The sequence below is a fragment of the Nuphar pumila genome, chromosome 3, assembly GCF_984573655.1.
Source record: "Nuphar pumila chromosome 3, dmNupPumi1.hap1.1, whole genome shotgun sequence".
Classification (NCBI taxonomy): Eukaryota; Viridiplantae; Streptophyta; class Magnoliopsida; order Nymphaeales; family Nymphaeaceae; genus Nuphar; species Nuphar pumila.
The window spans coordinates 3435500-3454301 of NC_143251.1; the positions used below are offsets into that span (position 1 = coordinate 3435500).

General features: G+C 35.5%; 1 protein-coding gene across 1 annotated transcript in view; it reads right to left on the reverse strand.

Annotated features, from left to right (window-relative positions):
- LOC149841668 (MADS-box transcription factor 23-like) overlaps positions 1-18802 on the reverse strand; it is a 46044-nt gene that overhangs the window by 15373 nt on the left and 11869 nt on the right. The window contains exons 2-3 of the mRNA XM_089998636.1: positions 7859-7937; positions 6837-6898 (exon numbers count right to left, since the gene is read on the reverse strand). Coding sequence (XP_089854762.1) covers positions 6837-6898; positions 7859-7937 — 141 coding nt within the window. The remainder of the gene's footprint in view (positions 1-6836; positions 6899-7858; positions 7938-18802) is intronic.

Below are 18802 nucleotides of genomic sequence, written 5' to 3' on the forward strand. Positions count from 1 at the left end.
TGCTTCGATCACCATATTGGGAAGAGATGATATCTGCAGTTAGTAAAGTACCTAGATATAAACCCCCATCATATGAAAAGCGCAAACAATATTGCTTGACAATGAGAAACAGTGTGTTTACAGGAAGTTAAATGAATTTCGAGAAAAGTTTGAGGAGTTTGGAGTTTTTATTGTTTCAGATGGTTGGACAAATATCAAGAATAAACACTTGATAAATATATTTGCGTCAAATTGTTTTGGCTCGATGTTCTTATATGCAAGCGATTTTTCTAATGTACAACAGTCAGCTGCAAATATTGCTGAGTTTTTAAAGACGAGATTTAAACTTATGGGGCCTTCTAATGTAGTGCAAGTGAATACAAACAATGCAACAAATTGCAAGTTAGCAGGTGCTGAATTAAAACAAACGTATAAGTATATTTTTTGGTCACCTTATGTTGTGCACACACTTAATTTGATATTCAAGGATTTGGCACATGAGTTTCATTGGTTGAGAGAAACATATTTGCAGAGTAAAGAGTAAAGAAATTGTGAAGTATATTACAAATCATTCAAAAACACTAGCAATCTTTAGAAGCAATAAAAAATTAAAGCTAATAAAGATTGAAAAAACAAGGTTTGCTTCACGTTATACTACTTTGAAGCGCTTACTTGATGTGAGAGAGCTTGAGGCTCAGTTATTTCAGATAGATGGAGCGAGTGGAAGCAATCATGCATTGATGAGACTATAAAAAAGAGCTGTTACAACAGAAACAACTCTTCTTGATGAAGAATATTGAGATTTTGTTCATTTAGCATTATTGATTACAGAACCCATATATAAGATGATTAAATTTTGTGATCAGGAAAAGCCCTATAATTGATGAAGTGTATGAAAGCATGGACAGCATGTTGGGGGAAATCAAAGACAATCTAAAAGGACAATCGGATTTGTCTGAAAATATTCATAAGATTGCTTCAAATAGATGGGATAAAATGAGTGTGTCTCTCCATAGTCTAGCCCACATGCTTACTCCAAAATATTACGAGTCAGAGTATCTCAAGATCCCCGCAACAAGAGGGGTCAAACGAGTTTTTCCTTGTAAAAATTTTATTCTATCTATTTAATAAAGTTTAAAGTTTAATGTTTTAATTATTTTATTTGTATTTTCTTATTAAGTTAAACATTTTTTTTTTACAGAAAAAGATAATGGTATCTTAGATGGTACAATGCTCGCGCTTGAAGTCATATCTATTAAAATTGAAGCTCTCTACACTTTATAGGTCACAACTTGTGGCTTTTGCATCAAGAAGTGAAAGATTTAGCCGAAATGCAACAAGAATAAATGCATTTAATCCTACAATGACGATCCTTAATTGGTGATGTTTTTATGGTAGTGATATACCTGAGTTGAGATCATTAGCCACTAAGGTTTTATCTCAACCTATTAACAATCTTCTGTAGAAAGAGTGTGGAGCACCTATAGTTATATTCACAATGTTAAAAGAAATAGGCTCAATGAAGATCGTACTGATACCTTGGTGTATATTCATTCCAATATTCGATTGATTGACAGGTATAATTAAAGTATTGTACTTTTGTTTTAGTATTTTCTTTTTCTTTTTTTTATCATTCATAATTTATTAACATTTATATTTTATATTCTTGTTATAACAAGGTGCAACAATCGCTACAAAGAAGTACTTAGTCGAAAATGGGATATCAATCCAGAACTTTCTATTATAGAAGAAAATACGTTGAGGTTAGAAGACATGCGTTAGAGAGATTTGGATGATAGTGCACAACAATCAAGCACTATTTTCAAATCCAAACCTAGAGATGCACAACCAAGAGCTTCATTGCCTCCAATAATCATACGTACAAATGAGGTTGAAGATTATACAAATCAATCCAACAGAGCTAGTAGAACTAGTGCAGATATACAAGAGCGCCCATCAGTTTCTCAAGGCCAGATTAATCGTTTCTTTAACATGAGATATGTTGATCTTGTGTTTTTTATTTTTACTTTCTTATATATATGCATTTTTTATATTTTAAATCAAGATTTTTGAACATTTTAATTTTTTAGCATATTCATTATAGGAAATGAAGAAAAAAAGCAGAAGGCATGGTCATGGAGGACAAGGAGGACGTGATGATGCAGAAAGTTCTTGATCTATTGTTGACCTGAAGGAGAAGAGAAAGATGACAAATTATTGATTGTTGACAATGAAATGAACTCTTGAATTTTTAATTAATCTTTTGATGATGTAGTTGGAGTAGTCCAACTTAGAAACTTTCATATTACTTTTTTTGTCATGGTCTTGTTTTTGTTGGTTTGATATGTACTTTTTTATTTTGAAGCTTGCATGATGAAGTGAAGTAGTGGATTATGTTAATTTTAAGTTTACACTTTATAGTTTACAATAGTGTTATCAAAACGTGCCTTGAGGCGCGGCCCTCTGTGCCTCAAGGCGCAAATTATTTTTTTTTTACAACAAGACTTATGAGACATAATCAATAAGAGTTTTGTAGGTTAATCTCATATATTTTTCAATATTTCAGTTATGTAATCAGTTTCTTAGTATATTTTTACTTTTGTTGGTTAATCTCATATATTTTTCAAGGTTTTAAAACTCGCTGAGTCAACTCGGCTGACTCGACTCGACTGACTCGACTCGGCCCTCCAGCGAGTCAACCCGGCATGGTAAACTCGGCTTGACTCGGCCGAGTTCCGGGATATTTGAAATTTGATTTTTTGGGTATTTTAAAATAACAGTTTAATAATAAATAATAAATTACAAGACAAACCAGTTCAAAGATGCAATAATCTATCAATCTTTATGTGTTGATTAAACATATTGGCAAAAAAAATGATTCAAAGATCTAACAAAAAAGTGAAGCATACACATATCGGTGCTTGTACTTCATGTTCTGGTGTTGGGTGCCTTTGAGTATTGTTTTATGAACACATATCATATCCTTCATTGTATATAAAAATACATTTTTGTACAAAGTCTGTATTTGCTTATCTTCATATTCTTGTGAATTTCTCTATTTGCAATCTTAAATACACCTCTCACTTTATGCACTCATATCATATCCTTCATTGTATATACAAATATATTCTTGTACAAAGTTTGAAATTTTGTATCTTTATATTCTTGTGAATTTCTTTTTTTGCAATCTTAAATATACCCGCACCCACACCTGTGCATAACAATCTGTACCTTGGCATCCTTAATTTTGACCGAAACACCCATATCATACTAGTTGTGCTGATCTTGTACAGTATGCTTGTACATGTATCCATGTGACAGCATTTCCCTTGGTCATAATTGGAATTTCTTCTGGTGATTCATTCTCTTATTGTTGTTTTACCTTGTTGCAACTAATTCAATCTGGCTTTTTATGCAAGATGATGTGTTGTTGTTCTCATTGAGGTGGGATCACTAGAAAGGAAAGCTAACAAAAGCTAGGGTGTCTTCTGGAGAAGTTTAGCTGAAATTCCTAAACCATTCTATTTAGAAACTTGAGTTTAAGTATGTTTCTAGACTCAGTTACATGGGGCCTTCATTGAATACCAAAGAATTGCAAATGAAAATTGCTCAGTCCCTCCTTTGTCCTGCCTCTTCTAACCATTTCTTCCAACCTAGAGGTTCTAGCTGGGGACAATCAATATTCATCTAGCTAAACCTGAGTCAAATATGAGCAGCATGCTTTGGCTCAATAAGCTAATCACCTTTGAATTTAAGGTATTCGTTAATGTCCTTTTTATTTCTATTTATCTTTTGTTGTAGTTGTATTATGGTTCATCAGCTTCTTCATGTAACTTGATCTTTCCACGTGACCTTGTTATGAAGAAGTTTGTACTTTTTCTACTCTCTGAACTTGCAATTTTTTATTCTGTCAACTCTTTAGACTATATGTTTACTGGAAAACATGGTTTGAGACAAATTATATATTGTTTTTCTTTTAAAATCAAAAGTTAACAAAACCCGGTCCGAGTCACCGAGTTGACCTGCCGAGTCACGAGTCAATAAAGAACGAGTCGAGTCTCGAGTCACGGGTTTTAAAACCTTGATATTTTTCAGTTTTGTAATTAGTTTCTTAATATATTTTAACTTTTGTTGGTTAATTTCATATATTTTTCAGTTATGTAATCAATTTTTAGTTACTTTTATATGTTAATCTCACATTTTTTAGAATAATCTCATATATTTTAACTTTTATAGGTTAATCTCATATATTTTCCAGTTATTTCAGTTATGTAATCAGTTTCTTAGTATATTTTAACTTTTGTTGGTTAATCTATATATTTTCCAGTTATGTAATCAGTTTTTAGTTACTTTTATATGTTAATCTCATATTTTTTAGAATAATCTCATATATTTTAACTTTTGTAGGTTAATCTCATATATTTTCCAGTTATTTCAATCATGTAATCAGTTTCTTAGTATATTTTAACTTTTTTTGGTTAATCTCATATATTTTCCAGTTATGTAATCAATTTTTTAGTTACTTTTATATGTTAATGTCATATTTTTTAGAATAATCTCATATATTTTAACTTTTTTTGGTTAATCTAATATATTTTTTAGTTATTTCAGTTATGTAATCGGTTTCTTAGTATATTTTATCTTTTGTTGGTTAATCTCATGTGTTTTCTAGTTATCTAATCATTTTTAGTCACTTTTATATGTTAATCTCATATTTTTAGAATAATCTCATATATTTTAACTTTTGTAGGTTAATCTCATATATTTTCTAGTTATTTCAGTTATGTAATCAGTTTATTAGTATATTTTAACTTTTTTTGGTTAATCTCGTATATTTTCCAGTTATGTAATCAGTTTTTAGTTACTTTTATATGTTAATCTCATATTTTTTAGTACTTATTTGAGATTTTCTATTTCTTATTGATTGTTATTTAACCAATAAAACATTTCTTTATTTATTTATATTTTTAGATATTTTTTATATGGTTTTTTAAGTTTTCAAAAAAAATTGTCTCGCCTCGGTTTTTGGTGGAGCGCCTTGCTACGCCTCAACGCCTTTCACAATACTGGTTTACAATGTAGGATTTTATAGCTTAAAAATTTAACTATATCTCTATGTAATATTTGAGTTTATTGATTTCTCATTTTCTATGTTGCAGAGATCATAAGATTTACAACATTCAAGTCATTTGATTCTTTCGTTGAAAAAAATATGCTTTTTAATCAAATTTATTAGTTTTCTTAATGCATTATTTAGTGCTTTCTTACATTTGTTAAATGGTTGCAACATGAATGTGAATTATGATTTTCTCTTGATATATTATTTTTTAAATGCTTGAAAGTTGCAATGTGATGCATTTTGTTAGATAATTGCAACTTATATTATTTATTGTCTTAGATACATGTTTTATTTTGTCAGTGATGACATAAATCTTATTTTTTGCTAAAATAAAAATATATAATTATATTTTTGCTTCACACTCGAATCCTAGGTCGCTTCCGGTTCGCTTCCTAAGTCACTTTCGAGACGCTTCTTGGTTCGCTTCTAAGTCATCCCGCGCTTCCCGCTTCCTCGACTGGCAACTCTGCCCTCAACACTTCCAAGTTTCCTCTTGGGACTACCTCTTCTTCTCCACTGTGTTTGCATATCTAGTTAGCCATTTATAGCCGCCCACTTTGCATAGGTTGAAACCTATTCTAGTGTTTCTATTCTCTCAATTTGATATTGCCTAATCTATCATAAATGATGTTGTACAGTTTATTTCCATTCAGTGGATGTAAGTGATGCACTTTCATATGTACATCTTGATAGTGAGACCTTACCGTCTTGAGAGCAGGATTAGGAACTTTGGTATGGGGTTTTGGAGAACAAAAATTGCTTAATGACCAGAGCAGATATTCTTGTCATGTTACTCATTGATATTTACTATGTGTCCTCCCTTCAAGAATTGGTCAAGGGGTTTCTTTATTTTCATAGGCATTCTCATGTATTCTGCTTTCCTTTTCAAACCACTTTTGCTCCACTGCTTAATCCTTTTTATAATGCCTGGTTCATTTATTTGTGCATATGCTAGTATTGTGTGATAGTCTAGTCAGCTGCTCTGTTAACAAGTGCATAGCTGGACAGCCAAACTGATTCCCATAAAGTGAAGAACATCCTTCCTCTATAACATTGTATAGTTACATTCCACATAAACGCACACACACACATGAAAAATTAAGGCAATAGTTTTGTCTCCGTCTTCTTGTGCACTGTAGTTGCGATTGTGAGATTTTAACTCTAGAAAAGTTCTATTTGGTCCTTGTTTTAGATCCAGTCTGGTAAAGGCAATAGTTTTGTCTCTCTTGTGCACTACAGTTGCAATGGTGAGATTTTAACTCTAGAAAAGTTCTATTTGGTCCTTATTTTAGACCCAGTCTAGTAATTGTGCCAGTTGGCTATAGCAACCAAAGTCACCCTTGTTTCCATTTCAGTGTCAATGTAAGATTTTGAACACCATGTATGCAACTTCACCTGTCCTAATTTTCGGTTCAAGAATGGTTGATCTTCTTACTGATGAACACAATGCTCCTGTTTGCTATGCTTTCTGAATATTTTTTAGGTCCTCTGGCTGAAAATGCCAACCTGGACGATTCCTGTTTCCTGCTTCTCAGTCACACATGTTCCTTGTTTCTTGACATTCAGTTCAATTGTTTTAAGCTTATTAGTCCATTTCTTGTTTTTATTGGATTTTAGTTATATGGTCAGAGTATGTGCTTTTAAGGTTTCACAACTTGGTAAACAATTTTCTCACATATACTATTACAATATGTTCAAGATATGGTTTGACATATTTAAAATCTATTAGAAATGTTACCTGTGATTTTCTTGCAGATTCCTCAGTTTCTGCCTCAAGTTTGCTGCCTCTCTCTGCCACAACTAGTGAATTCAAATGACGTGGTTAGTCAATACAGGATATGATTCCTCATGAAAAATATTTCATAGCATCATATTGGCATTATAATTGATAAACATGCAAGATGAGAAGGTTAGTAGCAAGAATAGAGGATAAATGCAGTAGAACATATAAGAGAGAGGTTGGATAGTCTGGGACACAAATTCTCAATCATATTATACTTAGGTTTCAAAGAAGGACAAAAGCATCCCTACTGAAATACAAAAGTCAAAAGGACATATGTACAAAATTGTGTGTATGCAGTAGGAAGAAGACAAAAAATTCCCTATAGCCGTCAACAAAGCGAAGTCTGCATAGTGGTTATGGTGGTTAAAGTGTATTCTTGTTTGTATTACTAGCTTTCCTCTGTTATGGGACATTTTTACATGGTGGTTAAAGTGTGTGTGTGTGTGTGTGTGTGTGTGTGTGTGTGTGTGTGACATGATAAATTTGACTTGACTGCAAATTTTTCATAATGATGATTCTTCTAAGAGGGCAAGCGATGAAAAACAAGGTCACAGCTATGTGACATGGGTGCTTCAGCACCCCCAAAGTGTCCATGTCAACATAGTGCGACATCAACAAGTGTTCGGTGTGGTCACCCTGCACCCAGCCATTTTGGTCCAATTATAGAATTGGCTAACTCTGACCAACTCTGAAATTGTTCAAGTTTGTGTCTATATATATATACACCCTCGTACCCAAGTTTTTTGAAATTGCCATATTGCACCCTTCGCACCTGCACCTATGTGACATAAGCTCACATAATAAAGCAGATTATATAAAGGACATATAACATTTATGGTGTCATAACTTGGCTATGGTTCATATTTTACGTAAAATAGCTATAAATGCATAGCTTGTCCCCCTTTTCGATTTATGACAACCTTTTGGTTTCATCATTGACATGCAGGATTAATATAATAATTATAACAGATGCATACCATGGCTTCTGCTGTTGTAGACAAATCTTGATGATTTTCCACTTTGGATTTGTTGTATCGATCAATTGTTCCTCTCATGCTGGTCATCATAAAGTAGATCTCAGTTCATAAATTTATTTTCATGCTATCAATTCTTCATTAAAAATAAAGAAAATGAGCTGCAGGCAAGCCATTTTTCATGCATTAACTGGATATCATTGTCCCTTGATGTGACATGCTCAGAGAAATATGGTGAAGAGGTTAAACAGCAGATTTGCAACATAATATGGCAATGGGTGTGCCATAATGAATACCTGAAGATGCAAAAACGTGGTAATGTTTAAATCTGTGTTCCATTATAGAAGTTAATACCTCCTTCATTGTTAATGTCAAGTCTTCTTTCATCATCTGAAATATAATGTAAATGGAGAAATGTTGACTGTTACAGTGGTTTGTATTTTCTGTTCGATCCTATATATATATAGTCACAGATATTGGCTTTATTTTCAAAATATCGTGTTATTATTGCTGTATTTTCAGCAAACGATATTATAGGTAAAATATCACCAATTTGATAATATATTGATATATCAATTATTGTTACTGTTTTTATTTATTTTTTACATCTTAAAAGTGTATTTCTTCTTTATTTTGCATTTTTACTTATTCCTTTTATTATATACAACAACAACAACTACGCCTTCATCCCAAAACAATTGGGTCGGCGATATGAACCAAAAAAGAAAATCATTCTTGGTCTTCCACATGAATCCTTCTCCTCCAATCATTTTTATCCAATGCCATGGCCTCGGTGAGGTTCAAAGCATTCATATCCTTTCCTATCATCTCCATCCAAGTATTCTTAGGCCTACCCCGACCTTTTTTAACTACTATATTTTCTCATTTCTCCATCCTTCTAACTGGAGCATCATTAGGCCTTCGTCGAATATGTCCAAACCACCATAAATGATTCTCTCATCTTATTTTCAATGGATGCAACGTCTACCTTCTTACGTATCTCCTCATTTCGAATCTTATCTTTTATTGTATTTCAACACATCCACGCATCTCAGCTATACTCATTTTTTTAATATGATGGCAGCCCAACATTTCGTACCATATAGTAAAGCGAGCTTAATTGTCTTCCTATAAAACTTTTCCTTCAATCGCAATGGCATTCTAAGATCGCACAACACTCCAGTTATATATGTATTTTGAATATGATGTCGCTTTTAGCAACACTGATGTCCTATAAAACTTATTCCTTTTATTATATATGTATTTTATTATCTAAACATGATATTTTTTACTTATTTTTGTTATATATATATTTTTTATTTTTTAAGCCCTGAGATTTTTTTGAGATTTATCACAAAAGTTCAAACCTATATATTGCGGGAAATAGCCTCGTCGAGATATATCTGATGTCGTTATTTGTCACTATTAGTGTTGTTAAAAGCGTTGAGGTGTAGCGAGGCGCTCTACCAAAATCCAAGGTGAGGCGTAAGCCTTAAAAAAAACTATAAAAATTATTTAAAATTATAAATAAATAAGAAATGCTTTATTGATGAAGCACCAACCAACACGAAATAAAAAATCTCAAATAAATATGAAAAAATAGGAGATTAACATGTAAAAGTAATATTAATGCAACAACTTTCTATTTAAGTATCTAAGAAATTAAATATGAGCATTCATTCAATAAAAAACTAACATTAACAACAAAATGCATATTAGCAATAACAAGATTAGGTCATAATTAAAAAATGCATGTTAACATTACCAACCAAATGTATTTGTCTAGAACTCTTCAAAATGATAGTGTTAACATTCACAATTACAACTGAAAGACCCAAAAAATATATAAATGGCCAATAGCTCAATGATATGAATTAGGGCCTAGGCTCTATGACCCAAAGAACAACTAAATAAAACGATAAATGAGGCAACCATCATCAACAATTTGATTAAATACTTGAACACATCATCAAACATAATAAACTAAGACGTTCTCCAATACATAATATTCCACTAGCATGAAAATCAACACATGCAAAAACAAGAAATAAGAAAATCTATAAAAAATCGTATCAATGAAATAACACTTAACATAAACAACCAAATATGTATTAGAACAAAAAAGATTAAAAAGACGGTAACAAAGAGAGATGTAAGAGAGCAAACCCTACAAACAGTCGTAGTTATCAGCTTCCTTCCTCACTACTTGTCGACAAGGCAAATGGCAGGGGGGTTAGAGCCCCTTGCCGGCAAAGCAAGGAGGACAGGGGGAGCAGAGCCACTCCCGTCGACAAGGCAAATGGCAGGAGGAGTTGGGGCCCCTTCTGACAAAGCAAGAAGGACAAGGGGTGCAGAGCTCCTTGCCTGATGACAAGGTGAGCAACAGGGGGTGGAGCCCCCTATCGAAAAAGAAAGAGACAGTGGACTCCCCCCCCCTCCTGTTGGTCGACCAAGAGATAAAAGCAGAAGGGGGGGGGGGACCCCTTGCCCATGAGAGGCGACGACAGGGGGGCACCGCCCCCCTGTCGGTCGACCAAGAGAGAAAAGCAGAGGGGGGGGGGAGCCCCTCCCCACGAGAAGCGATGATAGGGGGCACGATCGACCCCAAAAGAAAGGCAGGGGGTAACCCCCTGGCGACGGGAGGCGACGACAGGGGGCTTCGCCCCCCTGTCGGTCGACCAAGAGAGAAAAGCAGAGAGGGAAACCCCCTGCCCACGAGAGGCGACGACAGGGGGTACCACCCCCCTGTCGGTCGACCCCAAAAGAAACGCAGGGGGTAACCCCCTGCCGACGAGAGGCGACGACAGGGAGCTCTGCCCCCTGTCGGTCGACCCCTCACAGAGAAGAAGTAAAGGAGGTTTACCTGGCGGCAGTGACTTCGATGTCACCGAAAAACGCAAAGGAAGGGCAGTGTCGGGGATATCGGTTGAGGTCGCCGGAATGGACGGTGGTGGCAGTGAGTCGTTGGCACCCTCGCAACAAAGGAGAGAAGACGGCGGTGGCCGACGGGTCGTCGACGCCTTCTCAGCAGAGGAAAGAAGGTGGAAGAGGCGATGATCGGCGGCGGATGGTGGCCAGCGACAGCGGTCGCGGGGGACGGAGTGGAGAGAGAAGGGGCGAGGGCTTTTGCCCCTCGCTCGAGGCGGTTGTATTTTTTAAAGACACAGGTTCTCTCGAACCTTCGAGCATACGGGTTTGGGTCTGGGTCCATCCAATTTTTTAATGTGCGCCTCACGGTAAGGTGCGCCTCACCTAAAGGCATACGCCTCACCTCAAGGCGTACGCCTCAAGGCGCATAAGGCGTATGTCTTGAAGATTTTACGCTTTTTAAGTGCGCCTTAAGGCAAAAAGGCCCTCGCCTCGACGAGGCACACTTTTTGCACCTTGAGGCACATTTTTAACAACACTGGTGAATATATATATATATATATATATATATATATATATATATATATATATATATATATATATATATATATATATATATATATAGGGAAGTGAAAACCTCCCCCATCGAAAACCCTCCCAAACCTCCCCAATGAACATTTTATTGGATTTTTGGTATTTTTTTTTTCTTCAAAAGTCTGACCATACATATGTGATCTATATGCTTGTTTTTATAGGAATCAGTTCTTGGAGCATTTGATTCCGATGCATGGATAAGTCTATAAGTTTCAAAATCAACGTTGTACAACAAACAACAACTACGCCTTCATCCCAAAACAATTGGGGTCGACGATATGAACCAAAAAAGAAAATCATTCTAGGTCTTCCACGTGAATCCTTCTCCTCCAATCATTTATATCCAATGCCATGTCCTCGGTGAGGTTCAAAGCATTCATATCCCTTCCTATCATCTCCATCCAAGTCTTCTTAGGCCTATCCCGACCTCTTTTAACTAATATATTTTTCCATTTCTCCATCCTTCTAACTGGAGCATCATTAGGCCTTCACCGAATATGTCCAAACCACCATAAACGATTCTCTCTCATCTTGTTTTCAATGGATGCAACACCTACCTTCTCACATATCTCCTCGTTTTGAATCTTATCTTTTATTGTATTTCCACACATTCATACGCACCTACACTCATTTTTTGAATATGATGTCTCTTGGCAGCCCAACATTTCGTACCATATAGTAATGTTGGCCTAATTGTCGTCATATAAAACTTTTCCTTCAACCGCAATGGCATTCTATGATCGTACAACATTTCAGTTGCACTTTTCCATTTCATCCACCCAACCTTTATCACTACAAAAAAATCGTGGATTAGCGAATAGACGATATCCATCGCTAAACTGTTTAGCGATGGATATCGTCCATCGCAAATTTTTGCTCACTAATTTGCGTCAAAATTATCTATCGTTACTTTCGTCCTTAATTTGCGATAGATTAGTGACAGACATTATCTGTCACTAATCCATCGCTAAATTTTAAAAAAAAATAAAAAAATTTGCTCCCTGTCGGGCGGTATTCCGGCAGCAATAAGCCAGACTTGTACCACACCCGCCAGGCATTGCAAAGGGACTGCCCGTCCTTCGATATCTGTAATGTCGTCTTCTGTGAACCGGTGCGCTCTTCGGCATCGCCGTCCTCCATGAATCAACATGCTCTGTGGCATCGCCGTCTTCCAGCAACCGGACGCTCTGCCTCGTCGCCATCCTCTGTGATCCGGCGCGCTCTCTGGCGTCGCCGTCCTCCAGCAACCAAACGCTCTGCCTTGTCACCGTCCTCTGTGAACCGGCACGCTCTCCGGCGTTGTCGTTCTCCAGCAACCGGACGGTCTGCCTCATCGCCGTCCTCCTTGAACTGATGCGCTCTCCGACGTTGTCGTCCTCCAGCAACCGGCCGCTCTGCCTCATCGCTGTCCTCCGTGAACCGGCGCGCTCTTCGACATCGCCGTCCTCCAGCAACTATCTGCTCTGCCTCGTCGTTGTCCTTCAATATCATTCCTTCAGAAGTTAGTTTAAATCGCTCGGTCGGTTTAAATTTTGAACGGGGAGAGGGAAAATTCTGCGCTTTTGATGGGCGGTTTAAATAAAAAATTAGCGACGGATTTAGCGAGGGAAAAATTCCCTCGCTAAATCCGTCGCTAATTTGTTTTTCTTCTATTGACAAGTAGTTACGAAAAATTAGAGTCGCTATTCCATCGCTAAGTAACGACGGATTAGTGATAAAATTGGTTGTCACCCCTCCACAAGTGCGGACATTGGTTACTATTCCTTCGTACAAATATTTAATTATACTAATATACTTGAGAGAAACACCTTTCTTTATCATTATCTACTAGAGAACATCTCTAGGTACTTTATCGTATGCCTTCTCCAAATCAATAAAAACCATATGCAAATCTTTGTTCCTCTCTATATCTCTCAATAAGTTGTCTAAGAAGATGTATAGCTTCCATAGTTGATCTTTCAGACATAAAACCAAATTGATTTTTCGATATCATGACAACCTTCATCAACCTATACTCAATCACCCTCTCCCAAAGTTTCATAGTATGACTCATGACTTTTATACCACGATAGTTTGTGCAATCTTGTATATCACTCTTATTCTTGTATAGAGGCACCAAAGTACTCTTCCTTCACTCATTAGACATCTTATTTGTCCGCCAAATTTTGTTAAAAAATTTGTCAACCATTCTAAACCTTTTCCACCCAAGCATTTTCAAGCCTCGATAGGTATACCATCTGGACCAACTGTCTTTCTTGATTTCATTTTCTTCAAAGCTTCTGCAATTTCTTTCTTTTGAATCTTGCGCATGAAGTCACGATTCATCTCATGAAAAGGAATGAAGAAGTCTCCAAGATCCTGAGCATGACTTCCATTAAATAGCTTATCAAAGCTAGTAACTTTTTTAGCTTTCTTCTTTACTATCATATACTTCTCCAAATTATCATTATCACGACTCGTACTTAGATTTCTATAACACACTCTTTTAACCTTAATAGCTAAATTGACATCCTCCTTCCACCATGATGTACCTAGCGGTATACCGCCTTTAGACTCACCCAATACCTCCTTAGCCACCTTTCTCATACCACCCGCTATCTTATTTCACATTGATTCTAAATCTTCCTCGAGACACTAATCAACTTTCTTAACTGCCTGCTCTACAAACATTCCTTGTTTAGTTCCTTTCAGTGCCCACCACTCAATTCTAGGATCTATTCTATGTTTATCCCTTTTGCGACATTTTCTAATTGTAAGATCTAAAATTAAGACTCTATGTTGTGTAGCTAGTATAACCTTACAATTGATGCAACACCCCCTATCTCTCTTTTTAAGTAAAAAAATCTATCTGACTCGTATTAACCCCACTTTTAAATGTTACTAGGTGAGACTCCATCTTCCTAAACCAAGTGTTTGCTAAGATCATATTATAGAACAAACCAAAATCTAAAATCCTTTCTCTACTTTCGTTTCTTTATCCTATACCATAGCCTCTATGGATACTCTCAAATACATCCCTATTAATGCCTACATGTACATTAAGGTCACTGCCGATGAAAAGTTTTTCTTCATAAGATATCTCTTGTACTACTCCATCTAAATCTTTTCAAAATTGACGCTTAATGAAATCATCTAAACATATTTGAGGTGCATAAACACTAATAATATTAATAATATCCGTACTTAATACTAATTTAATAAGTAAAATTTTATCACCCTTCCTACGAACCTCAACTACATTATTTATAAACTCACGACTAATAACAATCCCTACTCCATTCCTATTCTTATTTATTCCTTTATACCAATCTCCAAGGTTCTATCACTTTTGCTTTCTTACCTACCTATTTGGTCTCTTGTAGACATAAAATATTCATCTTTCTCCTACACACAACATCTACTAACTCTACCAACTTACCAGTTAAAGACCCTATGTTCCAAGTGGCTAACCTAATTTTATGGTCTTGAACTATCTTCTTTATCCTCACCCGTCCAACAAAGTGAGGGAACCTTTGCCTATTTGACACCACACCCAAGCGCTGGTGTGATGCATCGCTTCTGGGCAACGACATAGCAACCCTTGCCCATTTATCACTGCCTCCGGGTTTATAGAGTACAGCACGTCGCTCAGTAGGGAACGCCTCAACAAAATTCTCATGTTGGTTTATATTGATAGGGTGTGACTAAGTTTTTAGAGAGATACTCTTAGTTTTACATGGGAGCTCCAAGAAGGGTTTCGGTACCTATAATGGCATGACATGCCTGCTGGTGAAAACTGACTTCATGAGGACTGCCTTGGGATGATGAATGATTCTAAGTCCTGAGAGTTGGAAGCCATCTCAATAGTGAAATCATAGAGGTGAGGTTTCCGGCTTTCTATATAGGAGGAAATGTTGGTCATTATGCATCCTGTACCAGAATTGAATGTATGTTCAGTTTCAGGGCTTGAAGCAAATGTGGTTGACAGAACTCCCCCTTGATAATATTAGAAGAAATGCCGTCATCTCCTGGCAGTGGGAACATGTCGCATTGCAACTACAATGTAGCGACTGGGCAGTACTGCATACAACCAGACATTTAAAAATGAGGTGCTAGTGTACACTTACATAGGTGATGTGCACTGTGGTGCGGGGATTAATTAAATTCACGTGAAGTGCATTATTTGGTTTCACAATTCTGTGTTGGGCCCCACTGAAAAAGGGGGAAAGTTCCCCGAGCGGAACCTCCACCCCATTTTCAAACACGTCCTCCTAAAGTGGCATTTAGAAAATAGAGTCTGCATGCAACTAATCATTTGACCTGGCAACTGAAGTTCTCAGACTGTCTCAACTAATAAAATCTTATGAGATCTAAAACAAATATACGAACATGAGTCTGTATCTCATCTTTAAGTGTAAGCATCTACTGATGGAAGATGATATCCAATTACATTAACCGTCTAACAATTATTATTTTTTTCTCTCTCATTCACTTCTCCACTTCACCTGGAAGATGAAAGGTTATGCTACCAATGGATAAATCTTGTCTTTCATCGGATGTTTTTTTTTCTCAATAAGAGAATTTCACAAAACTGGTTTTCTAAGTCCTTTCCTATTTGAACCAATTGAGAGTGGTCAAAATCATAATTAGGCTTCAACATTTGGTGTGCATCTGCATGCAATTTGTGTACTAGAAAAGTGCTTTATAACATGAAAATTTGTCATGCATGCTTTTCAGGAGCTTCCACAACCCACATGCCACAACTAAAATTTGCTACAGAATATGTTGGAAAAATACAATCCAAGATGTGATTCTTATCATGTTGAACGCACCTGAGGTCTGCACAAGCACACGATAGTGGTTTTTATCCATTCTGCCGGGTAGTTTTCTTCCCCGCAAATTGATGAATTATTGGAAGCAAAAGAAAATGGTTAAATATTATGGTGCATGGCTAGACATTCCCATTTCAAAATTGGAGTTGCCTTGGGAATTTACTGTGATCTCTATCATCAGCTAAATGATGGGGATGGACGTTTGGAGGATGGACTCGTTTTCCGTTTTTGTGGCATCTATTAGGTCTTTCAATATTATTTACTACATGCAGGGGCGTAGCTAGGATTCATGGGGGGGGGGGGGGGGCAAACAGGGGTGTAGCAAAAAAAAAATTTTGGGGGTTTGGGGGCAGCGCCCCCGGGATTTTTTTTTTAGATGAAGTAAAAAATGGCTACAATTATTAATAAAAATCAATTTCATATGGACAAATCAAACTATTTGCTGCAGTCAGGACTGGGCTGGGCTAGGACTGGGCTACAAAAATGGATAAAAATCTATTTCATATGGAATCAGGGCTGGGCTGGGACTGTCCTTTTAATTTTTTTTTTAACTGGGCTTATGACTACATGGATATAGTGTGAAGACACTGATCCTTTTGCTTTCTTTTATTGCCGTTGTAATTTGAGGGGTTTTAACAATTTTGGGTTTGTTAAGTAGGTTCTTTCTTACTTCCCACTAGTCATTATCCAAGGGGAAAACAAAGATATCAGTAGTATAGGTTACAGACATCAGTAGAATTATTTACTTAAAGAGAGAGAGAGGGAGCTCTTAAAACTGATCATGTCTTAAACTGTTCTAAATCCTTCTAAAAGATATAGCTGCACATTTTTTTTGCGTAATCCTAACTTTTAAATGCACTTCTGATTGAATATTTAATGAAAATTATTGTTTTTTTTATTTTATGTTTTTTTTGCAATATAAGCCATTGATTTTTTTATCACTAAATATCATCTAAACACAAAAAATGCTTAATCTGTTACATGGTTATTAAGTTATAGAAAATAAGTATATGAGTTCACCAGATGCGTTGTCCCTTTTAAGCTGTTATTAGGATGGTTTAAGAGATAGTTTAAGAGTTTATATATATATATATAGTCGGTAGAATATGAGAACTAATGTGTGAATCATGATTTTCATGTTTTTTTTGTTCTTTTCTCTTGAATTTAACAATATGGATGTGATCTACATGCTGGGTTTTACAAGAACCTGCCCTTAATCATCCAATTTTGGTGCATAAATGAGACTTTTTAAGGCTTTAAAATCAATGACTCATATTATTCATAAATATTCAAGCATTCAAAAATCACATTTTTTCATAAAAAATACATGATCCAGTGGTTGATTCCTAACAAATTGACCATGCCTAGCATATTCTTGTCACTATATATATATATATATATATAATCACTAGATATGTTAACTGAAAATATGTGAACCCGAGTGTGAACTAGGCATTTTTTACACTTTTTTAGCAAATTCAACTTTGCAGATGCATTCGCTGTGGTCTATTTGTTAGGAATCGACTGTTAGATCATGTAATTTTTATGAAAAATATGATTTTTGAATACTTAAATATTTACAAAAATTATGAGTCATTGATTTTTAAGCCTTAAAAGATCCTTCTTATGCATCATATTGGGATGATCCTAGAGTCTCTTTCTATAAAACCATGCATCTAGATGTAAAATTTTAGAAAAAAATAAAAAACTCATGAAAAATCTCAGTTCATATATTCCCTGTTAACATATTCTAGTGGCATATATATATATATATATATATATATATATATATATATATATATATAGAGAGAGAGAGAGAGAGAGAGAGAGAGAGCTTATATTGTGGAACCATATCATCATACAAAAAAGATCCTATCCTACGTTGATCCTAGCCATCCAGACGGCTAGGGTGAGTCCACATCCAAGTGAAAATGTGGACTAATCCTAGCCATTGATTGGACTGCTAAGAATGAATGTAAGATGAAACTCATCCTATGTCAAATGATGGGATCCATACCACCATAAATTAGTAGTACACACTTGATTTACATAAATCTAAGCTCCAAAAGCAAAATCTAACTTTGAATCATGTTTACCATTGAAGCCGTTTCAAATGCTTTATAACATTTTAAATCACCCTCAATTTCATGAATTGTGAGCCATCAACTTTTCACCATATAAAAAATGGCATACAAAAATCTTTTGGTATATTAAACATGTAAAAACTTTCTAAAATATTAAATAAACCATGTTAAGCACAGCTTTGCAACTAGATCTAACATTTGATGGCTACATCCCACACCCACAAAAGTATGGTGGTATAAAATCACCATAATATTGTGTGTATATATATATATATATATATATATATATATATATATATATATATATATATATATATATATATATATAGAGAGAGAGAGAGAGAGAGAGAGAGAGAGAGCTACTCTACCATAATACCATATGGTCCTACACACTCGTTTGTATGGATCTAGCCACCAATGGTAGATTAAAACAAATGCATTTATCATGGTTTATTTACTATGTTATAAGGTTTGATTGTGTCTAATACATTATAAGATCCTAGTTTAGAGAGTGAAAATCAACCGCTCACAATTCATGATAATAAATGTGATCTAGAAATGATATAAAAACATCATATTTCAGTGGAACA